Genomic DNA, 14,631 nt, shown 5'->3' on the forward strand with positions numbered 1-14,631 from the left:
GTTTTCTTTGTGCAATTCTGCTGGTTCAGATCAATCACTGAGAGCAACTACGAAGCGTACAGTCTACCCGAGCTCAGGCTCAAGAATGTCACGTCCACGGGTGGAGGGCAGAGAGTGTCTGAAACGTGCTTTTTCTGTCCAAGTTGTATGTGGACAGCCCCTAGGTAGCATGAGCCCAAACGATTGATTTAATTTATTAATTATTTCTCTCAGTGTAGAAATATATTGGAAAACTTGTCAATCTGGCAACCCTGTGCTATTTATCTGTGTCTGTCCACTGTTAGGGCATTGTACCCTTGTCAAACTGTAGGAATTTAAAACATGTAAACATTACGGCATTAAGCCTTCCAATAATTTATATTTTCCTAATATTAAGTGAAATAACTATTGCTAAGCAAAAAGTTTACTGATTTGTAATAAAAGTACATTAATAATCATATACCTATCATGGAAAACAATATGATTTGTCGATTATGTTTGTACAATAATGAGGACATCCTATCCATATTCGGTGACCGATTACGCGAGGCGAAGATACACGAGAAATTGCAACAATATTTGAATTTAGATGTAATTGGCTTCTGTTCCGGCGGCATGCAATCGATTTAATCATTGTTTTGATTTTGTGTTCTACAGATAAAAGAGGACGATCCTCTGCCAAAGATTATCTGTCTGAAGTGCTTCGAAACGGTGGAAAATTTTCACGTATTCTACCAGGAGGTGGCACAGAATCAGACCGTCTTCGCGTACAGCTCCCAACCGGGTATGATAGTGATAAGTGATCAGAACTCCCACACGACCTACATCCTGAGAGAGGAACAAACCGTGGGACAGTCCTGTATCGAGATCGGGGACGTGAACTCAATCAAGATAGAAAGTATCGATGCGCAAGCGCTTCAGTACAGGGCTTCGGATTGTGGGAAAGGCATTGCACAGAAAGTAACACTGGTTCAACTTCCGGATGAGGTGACGACTGCGGTACTCAGCACCACAGGTGATTCAGAGGGTGGCGTTATCTTTCCGGGCCCCAGTGGGGAGAGTTCTGTTAATGTTATTGCCTCTGGGTTGCCTACATACGACGAGTCACAACAAGATAAGGTCAGGCAGGTTATTACGGTAATGAAGGAAGAACTGGGGAATGCAGAAAACAGCTCTCAAGGTAAGCTACGATTTTTAATTTTATCAATCTGTGCAGCAGATTATTTGAATTGTTGCAATCTTTCTTTCGCAGATATTCAACAAAGCGTTAATCTGTCATCTGCTGGTCAAATGCAGAGTTTCAACTTAATACAAGATGCGGACTTACATTCTGAGGACGATCAAGGTGAAGAAGACGACGATGAGGACGATGAGGATGAGGCGGAAGAGAATGAAACAGAGCAACAGAAAGATTGCGAAGATGGGGTTCCGGACAAGATTGATAATCACATACCCGCCGATTATAAAGCATTCCCGAAAAAGTTGATAAACGAAAATAGGCTTGTCATCCGTGGTAAGGACTTGTCTGCCCTAATGGCTCAGTTCTATGAGTTGAGTTGCGAGCTTTGTGGGGAGGCCAAGAAAGGAACGACGGACAAATTTTCGGATATGGATTCATATTTAGCACACTGCAAGCAAGTCCACAATACAAAAGGATACGTGTGGTGTTGTAGTCAGAAGATACTGAGGCCAAGGTTGATGGCGATGCACATGGCAAGACATTTGCAACCGGAAGCATTCAAGTGGGTTTGAATCAGTTTCATTGTGAACAACATTTTAATTTCATTTATAATTTACAGATGTCCTGAGTGTGGTAAATTAATGACCAGTCCTAAGATTCTACAGTACCACATTCAAAACCACCGTCCAGAGGAGGAGCGGCCCCTTAAGTGTAACATCTGTCCGCGTCGGTTTAGTTACGGTAGCGCTCTGATGTCGCACAGTCAATCTCATTTACCCGAAGAGGAAAGAACGCGACACGTGTGTGATGAGTGTGGTAAAAGCTACAGCACTGCCAAGAAACTTACCGATCATGTCCAATCCAGTCACTGCCGACAAGAACAATTCGCTTACGTTTGCCATATTTGCGCGAAACAGTTCAGTTCGAAGAGCAATCTGAGTTACCATTTAACCACCCACCAGCCTAAGATTCATCAGGTTCAATGCGGGGAGTGTAAGAAATGGTTGAAAAACAAACTGTGCCTTCGGAAGCATATGGTGCAACATTCCATGGTGAGACACAAGTGCAATATGTGTGACTATTCGGCCGTTAATATGCAGTGTTTGAGGAACCACATGCGGGTGCAGCATACCGATCTCAAACCATTCTCCTGTGATGTCTGTGGGAAGTCATTTAAGCTGAAAAATACTCTACTGAACCATCAGGTCCAGCACACGGGTGTGAAGAAGTTCACCTGTGAATTTTGCTTGAGAACTTTCGCTTCCAGCGGAAATTACTATGCTCACAGAAAACGGATGCATCCTCAACAATTAGCCGTGCAGAAAATGCGTAAAGAAGAGGAAGAGAAGTAGGTTTCACCAACGATTATTAAAAGTAATGTGTCTGACAATGTTTCGATCATTTCAGTGAATTCCGCAAGAACAGGCTGTTGGGGGAGTCGAAATGCTAAGGTACCTTCCACACAACTTATTTGTACTACTCTATTAGCCAACGACTAAGTCTGCGCTACTCATAGTTTGTGGGTCAATAGCTTAAAATATAGGTTAAAAAAATAAGGATCAGTTCGCAGCTCGAAGTTAATTTATTCCAACTCATTTTACTACAATTTGGCGCACATGATTTATAAGTGTTTCATTTGTTTGGAACAAATAACGGGAACAGCAGTTGTTCCTGTCTAAATACGCTAGTATGTTTTCGCAATTCGAGTTGAACGTAAAAGAACCTCCCTGTTTTACAAGGTACTGTCCAATATGAATGCAGTCCTCATTACTCCTTAAACTTGCCACCATAGAATGGGATGTACGTAACGATGACTTTCCAGTCGGTGAAGTAGCATCCCGCCAAGGCCGCTGCTGCTCCAAATCCTGTGGCCGAAGAAACCCTGGAAAAATATTTGAAGTGTTTAAATCGTTATTTTATGCTATAGAACATTGATGATTGTTATATTATAGCAGTTGTTTGATTGATCTGGAATGTTTTCTAGTGCCAGTATATCATTATATAACCTCACGATATAATTTTCGCTAAATACCCATATTCTTCGGAATCTAAACTCACCATCTGGTGGCCTGCTCGGCTTGTTTTCTGCCCAGTGGAATTCTCATGGCTAGCTGGTGGTTATCACACAATCACAATCGTCGAACGCAGAGAAAACTCTCCGGATCAATCTGCTGTTGGACGGGAGAAAATAATTCTGACGAAGGGATTCTGACAGTTTTGCTTTCTACATCGCTGACATTTGGTGTTGATCAAGGCAAGACACCTGAAGGTAACAACTCATTGAGTGTAAATATGTGACGTCATCACTATCTAGCTACATTCTATTGAGCATAGTAGATGGAGATCACGTTTTTGTACAGAACAAAATGATGAACCACAATGGAAAAAGTAGAAGGGTCTGAGCAGGGGATAGTAACTTCAAGCAAAAAAGTGGGACCAATTCGAGATTGCTTTTATGTAAACAGTGAACTTTTTGACGTAGGACTACGTCTTTCATTTCTATACCGGGGTGTAAAACCAAAGTTTCGAGAACGAAAGCGTTACGCCGGAGACCGAGATTTTGAGCGTTAATATCTCTTAAACAACTGAACGAAATGGTATGATAAACACTTCATTTGAAAGATAAAATGTCTACGCGTCATATACTTGTTACTTTTCATCCAAAAACTTGTTTCAATAGTCTTAAAATTGCTTTCAAAACAGGCTATTGAAATCAAAAATCGGTATATAAGCGAGCGCCGCTCGTAGACCCACTCAGTTATGATTGAACAGCGATTGGAGCATGTTGTCGCTGTTGTTGTGAAGCTAATTTCGTTTATCATGAAAGCGCTGATGAACGGTGTCACCAAGAGCCTGTTTGTGCACCTAAGGCCAAAAGGGAATCCATCAGGAGGAGAGTGATGCCACGGTTCCGCTTGAAACATCGGAGCAGCCGCCACACACACACACACACACACACACGCGCGGAATTCTCGTTGCTTTCATCGTTGCTGAAAAATAATCTGCCAGTTCCCCTGGGAATTGAAAAATACATTCATGCGAAATAGTTTATTTTAATGTTTTCTATCCATATAACACTGTGACCAAATACATTTGGTTTTGTTATTTTTCAATCAATCGCAATTAACAGGAAAGCTTCTGAATATTTTTTTCCCCATCAGTGGAAATTTTCGTATCCAATATTGGATGCATAACATGAAAAACGGAAAATGTTTCACATCGCGAAAATCAATTCATTTTCGAGCGATTATTTGCTTTCTACTCATATAATGCTGCGACCAAATACATTTCGTTTTGGATTTTTTCAATCAAGTGCGATCAACGTAAGACCACGTCTTTCGGCAATTTATTAGAGGTGCAATGAATCTTTAGGAATTCCCACTCTACGCGCACTGGCAAACAATGTTTACTCAACAATTTCTCAAACTAGAAATGGGTGTTGTGAGAAAGGATTAGCGAACGCGAAAACGACAAACGGGAGAAAGATACGTTTGGAGGTTGAAGGAAATTGGCAGAAAACTTCTTCATTCTATCATTCAAATAATGTGATTCATACCACATCGTTTTGCTAGAAAGAGATTATCGGTAACGAATTATTATCGAAACCACGATTTTCGCTAAATGCTCCTTTCAGTTCGGCCTGTAAAAAACTTTTCTGTACTCTAATCCATCAAATTTGGAGCCCTGAAAAGGGCCGTTGATTATATGCTAAGCTAATATAGCACGCTCTCCTCGGATACGATGGGCCAGCTGGATGTCCTTGGGCATGATGTGACGCGTTTTGCATGGATAGCACACAAATTGGTATCTTCGAATAAGCGCAGCGTCATAGCCGCGGAACTTTGGAAGCGCAAGTCGGTTTTGAAGTCCTGAGCAATTCCACGAACCAAATGCTGCAAAGGTAGCTTGCGGATCAGCAATTCGGTCGACTTCCGATTGCGATGAATTTCACGCAAAGTTCCCGGTCGATAGCGATGTGGCTTCTCCACCTATCCTGCTACTGGTGCGCTTATCCGAGCTGACTTCGTGTGCCTTACCACCGAATGACTAACGAGCTGTCTGCGAAAGACTAACGAGCTCGAGTCCTCACGGTGCGAGAGTAGAGTAAGAAATGAACGAAAGCAAAGGAAGCGTCATTTTATAAACCATAAAAGTATAGAATCTAAATCCCACCCTTATTATATTCGTGAGTATACAGTAAGCTTATCCAATAAAGAGGGTGGGGTTTACATTCGATTCTTTTATGTTTTATAAAATGACACTTCCCTTGCTTTCGTTCATTCCTTACTCTACTCTCGCACCGTGAGGACTCGTTTCATCGGGACTAAGCAGACAGCTCGTTAGTCTTTCGGTGGTAAGGCACCACGAAAGCAGCTCGGATAAGCGCATCAGCCGCAGGAAGCGTGAAGAAGCCACATCGCTATCGACCGGGAACTTCGCATGAAATTCGTCGCTATCAGAAGTCGACCGAATTGCTGATCCGCAAGCTACCTTTGCAGCATTTGGTTCGTGGAATTGCTCAGGACTTCAAAACCGACTTGCGCTTCCAAAGTTCCGCGGTTATGACGCTGCAGGAGGCTTATTCGAAGATACCAATTTGTGTGCTATCCATGCAAAACGCGTCACATCATGCCCAAGGACATCCAGCTGGCCCATCGTATCCGAGGAGAGCGTGCTATATTAGCTTAGCATATAATCAACGGCCCTTTTCAGGGCTCCAAATTTGATGGATTAGAGTTCAGAAAAGTTTTTTACAGGCCGAACTGAAAGGAGCATTTAGCGAAAATCGTGGTGTCGATGATAATTCGATACCGATAGGTGCCATGGATATGGATTTCATAATGAAAAATATGAAATATATGACATGATGTAGTAAATATATCCCCATATCGAAGAAATCACTTTTTTTTTCCAAAATATATATTTTTATAAAGGCTCATATGGCGTTAGCCTCACGGGGCCGGGAGTTCAATACAATTTTTCTTATTATCTATGTTAGTAATATGTAACCGATTACTCGCGGTTGGCTCGAGGTTAGTATTACAAGTGTTTTCGTAATTGGGATGTTGCTGTCTCCAATGCTCTGTACGTGTGCCCGACACGGGATACTTCCTATTGGGATGCAGCTGACCATTAATCAGCAACGCCCCCTTAGTCTGTACCTCATATCTAGCGTGGTGCGTCTTTCTCGACTCGAGGAATCCAGGATAGAATGGTCACTAGCCGGCGCAATCATCAGTTCGTGTAGAGTTGTCATGAGCGGTACAACCTTTGGCTCTTGTTGAATGATCAGTGGACTGCACAACCAGAAATCACTTTGATGAAACTGTTTACCGTTTGTCGTTTTTATCGTTGGGAAAGGGCATTATTTCTGCTGACTAAATTCCAAGAAAAAATCCATTCCTTCTTTAAACGTGATTCATTCTGCTTCGGATCAACGGAACAGTATGCTAATCATTTCATACAAAAGATAAAATGTCCAAGAGTTATATGATTGCTATTTATTGAGTCGAAAAATTGTTTCAATAGCTTAATGATAGTTTCGAAAACAGGTTATTGAAATCATTCGTATCCGTATGTAGCGCGCCCACTTTGAAACCCATTAATCCTATTGGAATGTGAGATGGGGAAGCTCATACTTACGTCTATGCATTATGCTGTACACTACAGACTTTTTTTCTCCGTACTGATTAAGAAGCCGACCGAACTATCGGTCGACAAGTCAGTCTGCAGTCGGCGGGGGCTCTTAATTTAGTTTTTGCAGGCCGAACCGAAAAAATTTCAGTCGAGTTAACTCTTTTTTACAGTAATGCTTTTGAATCCGGACACATTCAATATCATACCACAGCCATAACATTTTTTTCATGTTGAATTTATGCGATTAATAGTTGCTAATATAGTTACTGATAGTTACTAATCAATCGCATTAATTCAACATGCAGAAAATGTTGTGGCTGCGGTATGGTATTAAATGTAACGCAAAGTGTCCGGATTCAAATACATTACTGTATACTTACTTCGATGTTATTCGTTTCTCTCTCAGGGTAAGCAACGAATATAATAAGGGTGGGGTTTAGATTCTATACTTTTATGGTTTATAAAATGACGCTTCCTTTGCTTTCGTTCATTTCTTACTCTACTCTCGCACCGTGACGACTCGTTTGTTTGGGACCAAGCAGATAGCTAGTTAGTCTTTCAGTGGTAAGGCACACGAAAGCAGCTCGGATAAGCGCATCAGCCGCAGGATAGGTGAAGAAGCCACATCGCTATCGACCGGGAACTTTGCGTGAAATTCATCGCTATCGGAAGTCGACCGAATTGCTGATCCGCAAGCTACCTTTGCAGCTTTTGGATCGTGGAATTGCTCAGGACTTCAAAACCGACTTGCGCTTCCAAAGTTCCGCGGTTATGACGCTGCAGGAGGCTTATTCGAAGATACAAATTTGTGTACTATCCACGCAAAACGCGTCACATCATGCCCAAAGACATTCAGCTGGCCCATCGAATCCAAGGAGAGGGTGCTATATTAGCTTAGCATATAATCAACGGCCCTTTTCAGGGCTCCAAATTTGATGGATTAGAGTTTAGAAAAGTTTTTTGCAGGCCAAACTGAAACGAGAATTTTCGTTTGGATGCCATACAGCATCGAGAAAATTCCGGAAAGATCTAATCGTTGCTGAAAAATAATCTGCCAGTTCCCTGGGAATTGAAGAATACATCCATGCGAAAGAGTTTATTATAATGTTTTCTAATTATACACAAATTATATATGTTTTCTAAACGAACACAGCGACCAAATACATTTGATTTCGTAATTTTTCAATCAAGTGTAATTAGCTGGAAAGCTTCTGAAGATTATTCTTTCTCATCAGTAGGATATTTTCGTATCCAATTACTGAACGAGCTGAACGGCGAGGGATCGAGGGATTCATTACCTGGCCTGACCTGACCTGAAATGCAATCAGTTTGTTTTAACTGTGAGGGAGCGCAGAAAAGCCGATGCTGATACTCTCGTGACCAAGAGAGTATCAGCATCGAAATACGGTTCCTCGGGAAGACATAGAAGCAGCCGCCACACACACACACATACACGCGCGCAACTCTTTTCGTTTGCTGGTTATCGAGAGGAAACCTGGAAAGAAATGATCGTTACTGAAAAATAATCTGCCAGTTCCCCTTGGAATTGAAAATTACATTCAAGCGAGTTTATTTTAATGTTTTCTATCCATATAATACTGCGACCACATACATTTGGTTTTGTGATTTGTCAATCAAGTGCAGTTAGCAGGAAAGCTTCTGAAGATTATTCTTCAGAACAAGGTTTTTTGTATCCAATATTGGATGCATAAAAACTTGAGTCTCCAACGTAACACTCTCGTTTTTGAAGCCACCCAAATATATATTTATTCATTCATTCAGGATGGATTTAGATTCAACTTCAAACAAATGATCTCTAAATCAACGATAGTCCTACGTCACCCTTGCGGTTATACCATAGATATAACCCACTTCCTGTTTTTTACACTCAAAATTGCACCGACTTGCACTGACAACTGAATGATATTGTCAATTTGTGCGAGATGCCTCAAAACAGCTGGGAATAAATATTGTTTATATACAGTAAGTTACATTTAATGCGACGTTTAGATAATTGGACAGACCTGTAATGTGACACGTTTAATTGGACATTTTTATCTCTTATTGGACATTTTTGTAAACATCGAGTTCGGGGCCCAAATTATGGCACCACATTAAAGTTGCCACCAGACGTCCACTCACATCGCCATATTCAATTACAGGCCAAAATCTCTTCCAAAGCGACACTGAGTGGTGCCTCGGCATGTAGTATTAAATTTAAATTACTGTATTATATTGTTATTTATGTTCGCATCATAAGCAACGAACACATATTTATTTTCCACTTGCAACAGTATTCACGATGATTGGATGGATGAATATACGACTTATACATGTATCTAGTACGGCTATTGTCATGCGTATATACGATTTACTACAGAGTACCAATAAAAAACGAATAGCGGAAAACGTTCTTGATAATTATAATAATTATTATAGATTTTTGTAAGTACATGTATGTTTGGAATATTACGTTAAAAATTATTTTTAAGTCCGAATATTTCCGGTTTCAAGAGAAGTGAAAGTTAAAGTTGCTATTTTTTATTTTTAACTTTTAATAACGAAAGATTATCTGTTTGCCGGTCTTTTGCGTTCTGATATACATAGTGACAAAAATAAATTAGTTCAACTTCGTCATTCTATTGCACTTAACTCACAAAAACTATTAACTATCTGAAATATGATTCTAGGGTAATTAAAGCTCTTACATATGATACCAAAGTGTTCGGATACGTCATACGTCATTGTTTATTGTGCTTTAGTGGAAATATCGCAAAATTTATATAGAAATGGTTAAATAAACTTCAGTACTACATGTTTCGAGTAATCAAATTACATGAAGTAAAAAATTTCATTCATATTTTAACAATTTAAAACTGCCATCGGGCCTGCCCAACAAACATTAAATCGTAAAAAAATTGAGGGGTTGTATCCAAGACACGACCGCTTAGAACGTAGGACTACGCAATCGTTTTTCTTTTGAAATTTGATGGTTTACATTTCGAATATTTGCAACTACGTCGAAATTTCATAAAAAGGTTTAATGGCTTGCGTAGTTTTGTAGAATCATTTCGAGAAGCAACGATCCTTTTTTTCCTTTGCGAGAACAATGCACTAATTGCTCATATGTCGCAATTTGTTTCAATGCACGCATTGCACTGAATATTAACGAGAGGCATCTTCCGTGCATCGCCATTAAAGACGAATGAACTCTCTGGGTTTCAAGTCTCTATAGTTCAGAAGAAGAATAAGAAGAAGAAGTGCATCGCCATTCAATAAACATCAAACACGCGTCTAACAGATGCACACAGTTGCAATGCTAAAAATGAAACATCGCGAGAATGACCGTTTATGAAAAATCGTTTCTCTCGACTCTCGGTCAAACCGTCAACAAAGCTAGAAGGACAGAACCGATGCGCACGAGACCAAATACGAATGGCAACTAAAAGTATCGAAGGAGTGCAATTCACATGTACAGGAAATGAACAAGTTCTAAGTTTCGCGCAACGAAAACAAGCAACACACACAAAACCAAACACTGATGTTTAGAAGCGACCTATAATCTTTTGCACTATTCCCTTTTTTTGCCTGCTTTGCCATGACTCGGATGGTTGTGTTAATTGCAATGCCAGATGCACTTCAAGTGAAATATTCGCTAGCGTTCACAGCTCGAGGGGAAACATAAAACACAAAACGAGCAGAATAAGCGACCTTGTTGTTTCGGGCACAGAAAAATTCTGAGAATTTTCTTCAGAGGAGATGCAATACTATTAGATTAGGCAGTAAAACGTACTACTCTCTTCAGTGGTTGAAACAGAAGTGAAAAATTTTTATTTCCCAATTTATTACATGGTTGCTGTGTTTGAATCTTCGGTCTGAACGCCTACTACTTCTAACAAATACTTATACGCTAGCGACAGCTTACTTACTATGCAAGGGTGGATTTTACTTCGCAAATATTCTCTTTTCGCTATCCCCCTTCATTGTTTCTATTCTAGCGGCTGCATAAGTTACCCGTTATTGACAGCTCTGTTCGGGAAAGCACACAAATGGACAGAACAAATATATGGGAAAATGGGAATGCTTCCAATTTTCATCAATTTAAACCATATACAGACTATGGGATTGTAATGTATAGCATATCAAACAAATCTTAGAAAATTTTCATTTCGATTGGTATGCAAATCGTTTAAATCCATTCGTAGCAAAAATAGTTATTAACGTTAACTTTATTTCATAAAAACAAGACTTGTTTTCTGATTTGGCACCCTTAATGTAAGACGTAGTCCTACGTCAAAAATATAAAATTGGAGGCGATATACATACATCCAAGACACATTACATGTATGATGTGTATAACTGGCATATGCATATAAAATTGGAGGCCATAGACATGTATATGGGGTATTTTTTTTTTATCCAAAATATATATTTTTATTAAGGCTCATATGGCATGTATATGGGGTATATGATTTAATATAAACGATAATTATACGATTTATTTTTTCTAGGATGTATGTATATCGCCTCCACGTTTGCATGTATGGGCTGACTAGGCGCATCATATACATGCAATTTATATTAATCATACTCGTATGTTTGTGAATATAATCCTCAAAATAAAATTACATTATACTAAACCTTCGTTTCAAACAACTTATACAGTAACCAAATCACGCAATAAACATCATGAATTGCTGGTAATCTCTTATCAATATTTGTTCAAATTTAAAAATATGCTTAACTCCAGTTTTGTTGACAACTTTTATGCATTCAATTAAATCGTGGGATAAATCATATATAAACATAAACATTCCCACCTTTCATCCTTCATTAAACACCTCGTAGTAGTAATCTGTCAGTATGCATACACTCTCCTACGAAACATAGTGGAAAAAAATATATTCGTCGATGTAAACAAGCGGTGAAAAAGGAGACACTTTTCGACGATTGATTTGTATGAAGTTCCACTGCCGTGGTCTGAGTCTAGAGGCACGGACGAAAGTTTGACGTAGAACTGTGATTGTTCAGAACAGTTGTTTTTTCGAATGTAATTTTTTTCATTGTTTAGAAATCTGTTAGTTTAACTCTTTCGAAACTCCAAATAGTAGTCCAGAAAAGGGCCGTTTGTTATATGTACTCATAACCTTCAACCAACAAAAAAAAAATGAAAATAAGCTTCTGGCAGTGACACCCTCTTTCATCTACCAGATGAAGTATATCAGGATCGGCAAACAAAAAAAAAACGTCATTGATTACATTGAATATGAAGTTTCTTTATTTTTAATTGATAGCTATGGTATTGTGATTTCTTTCCATTGTTTTATTCGTATTATTAGTCCTATTCTAAGGCATCGGGAGCAGTAGCTGTATGAGTCTTGCATGAAATTTGAGTGGTGCATGAAATCTTGCATCTGATTACTTCAACATAGAACGAATTATTGCACACAATTTGTGCTGTGTTGTGTGTTGTGTACAACGTCATGGGAATGAAGTTGAAAGAAAGAATCCATAATACATGATTAACCTTCACATACGCTCGTAAAACATACCTCTTTTATTTGTTAAATTGATGTCTCAGGCGGAAAAAATGCAGGATAAATTTGCCGTCTAATGGTGTATATTATAACAAATATCGTAAGAATGATTCTGCGTAATATGCATTTGAAAACTCTTGATAAATGTTACATCTTTCGTAGAGTGACCCCCCTATATAGAAATCAAAGACGTAGTTCTACGTCAAAAGATGTGCGCGTTTGTGCTGAGTGGTTGATCATATTCTGAATGAGCGAAAAATAGTTCACTAGTTCACTAGTAGCTAGTGATTTCGAAACTTATATAGTTTCATTAATTTCTTCGATTATGTATTTTTTGAGATGGCACGGTGAAGTGAAATTGACATTGCGGTCCACCTATAGTAGAACGCCTTGGTCTAATACATCGAGTGCTAGGTTATCGTCAAGGAGCTGGAATTGACAGGTGGTTCGTTTATGACAGTATGATGACGAGACATGGAACATGCGAGAGGGGACAATAAATGACAGCGACAATTTTTGTTTACCAATAGAGGCGAATGAACTGAATAGTTTCAAGTCTCTTGAAAACAAAGAACTGCACTGAATTTTTTACCAAAATTGCTACAGTGGTATTTAAGTCACAGTATGAGATTCAACAATGTGCACATTCTGGAATATCATCACTGCAATGAACGCACATTCTTTTTTCCTTTCATTTTAGATGCCGTATTATTGCGCAGTGAAAGGATGTGGTAACAAAACTAAAAGGATGTGGTAACAAGACTAACAAAGAGTGATTCAGACATTGTTCATCATACTTTTCCAAAAAAGCGAAAGGGATTAGACAAATGGATCAATTACTATGGCCAATAAGGGAACTGGAAACCTCTGAAAAACCAGGGTATCTGCTCGCGGCATTTTCATGGAAGCAGTTCTGATGAGCGGTATCGAATACGTCACGATGTAGGATGCTGATTTCTAATGGTACTTTCTATGCTGCAAATTGTGAAATATTTGTACAGAGCATGATTGTCATTGTTTCTAGAAAAGGAAAAAATCTTTGTTTCAAATCTAGCGGTTAATGGCTTTTAAAAAAGATGTGGTGTCCAGCTTTGTAGATTGAGTTTTTGAATCTTATCCGAACTTCGATCCTACTATAGTCAAATCCTATATTCAAATAAGGACAATCGCTAGACTACACTATTGCAATCTTCAATTGCAAGGACTCCAGGGACTAGAAGGAATAACACAGATTTGGACATAAATCGCAAACGAAGGAGTGAAAAAGCTGAAACTCAAAAAGCTGGTAAAATACAAAAAGTTGAACTCACAATAGAGATAATACATTTAAAAAAATAACGAATAAATAGATAGCTATTTTTTTTTAGTAAAACATAGCATTACATTGTTCCATTCATGTCCACCACTGTTTACAACCTCTAACTCCAACTTATTGAAACAAATTAGACATAATTATGTTTGACCCCTGGTTTTTTTATGGTTGAGTCCGCGAAGCAGTGTATACGAAGTACATGGCCCATTGCATGGATGTTTTTCACACCAATACACTTCCAAATCCCCTTCTTGCGACCACATACTTCCTCTCTTTTTAATGGCAAATATCAACAATCTCATTTTGAAATAAAAAAGGGCGTGAGCCTCATATCTTATCGATTTTCAAAATTCTGTATCGATTACTTCAGTCCGATGAAACACACCTGAGCTACTGCGAAAACCTCTAGCGGCTCTAGAATATAAAAAAAAAACACTTAATAACTGGTCTCAAGCATTCTATTTTCACTTTCCGTATGCATAATTGAAACAATGATATGCATTGCTGTTAAGGCTGACGGCGTAGAACAGCAAACGCTTCATATAGTGGAATACACATCATTTCACCCACGCAATTCAAAAGCTAATTGGCAGCAATCTCACTTTGCAAAACTTGTGCACGCGCAATCGATTTTCAAAATACTGCTTCGATTTCTCCGATGAAACAGACCTGAGCTCCAAGCTACTGCAAAAACTTCTAGCGGTTCTAGAAATAAAACGACAATTGAAACTTGTCTCAAATATTCCGTTTTCACTTACCATATGCAGAATTGCAACAATCATTTGCATGATACTATTCATACTCTAGCTCTTTGTTTTGACGTAGAACTACGTCTTTCATTAAGGGTGCCAAATCAGAAAAGGTCACGTTTTTATGAAATAAAGTTAACGTTAATAACTATTTTTGCCGCGAACGGATTTTGGCGATTTACATACTAAACGAATCGGAAATACCGTAAGATTTGTTTAATATGCTATACATTAGAA

At 38.9% G+C, this 14,631-nt stretch overlaps 2 protein-coding genes across 3 annotated transcripts; one reads left to right on the top strand and one right to left on the bottom strand.

The window, feature by feature from the left end:
• The first annotated feature begins 315 nt into the window (after positions 1-315).
• LOC129767303 (transcription factor grauzone-like) lies at positions 316-13,117 on the top strand. 2 transcript variants are annotated; one of them, XM_055768026.1, is made up of 6 exons: positions 316-570; positions 637-1,159; positions 1,232-1,721; positions 1,779-2,507; positions 2,567-2,610; positions 13,034-13,117. In XM_055768026.1, exons 1-5 carry the CDS (start codon positions 448-450, stop codon positions 2,607-2,609), a joined length of 1,908 nt encoding a protein of 635 aa, XP_055624001.1. In that variant the 5' UTR covers positions 316-447; the 3' UTR covers position 2,610; positions 13,034-13,117. The 2 variants fall into 2 exon arrangements, with proteins under 2 accessions (XP_055624001.1, XP_055624000.1); XM_055768025.1 differs by lacking the exon at positions 13,034-13,117 and having other exon boundaries at positions 2,567-2,843.
• On the bottom strand, positions 2,723-3,383 carry LOC129767304 (cytochrome b-c1 complex subunit 10). Its single transcript, XM_055768027.1, has 2 exons — positions 3,218-3,383; positions 2,723-3,041 (listed from the first exon to the last, which is right to left on the bottom strand). The coding sequence occupies exons 1-2, from the start codon at positions 3,262-3,264 to the stop codon at positions 2,927-2,929; spliced, it is 162 nt and encodes a 53-aa protein (XP_055624002.1). The 5' UTR covers positions 3,265-3,383; the 3' UTR covers positions 2,723-2,926.
• Positions 13,118-14,631: the final 1,514 nt, after the last annotated feature.

This window comes from Toxorhynchites rutilus, chromosome 2 (assembly GCF_029784135.1).
Source record: "Toxorhynchites rutilus septentrionalis strain SRP chromosome 2, ASM2978413v1, whole genome shotgun sequence".
In the NCBI taxonomy this organism is placed as follows: domain Eukaryota; kingdom Metazoa; phylum Arthropoda; class Insecta; order Diptera; family Culicidae; genus Toxorhynchites; species Toxorhynchites rutilus.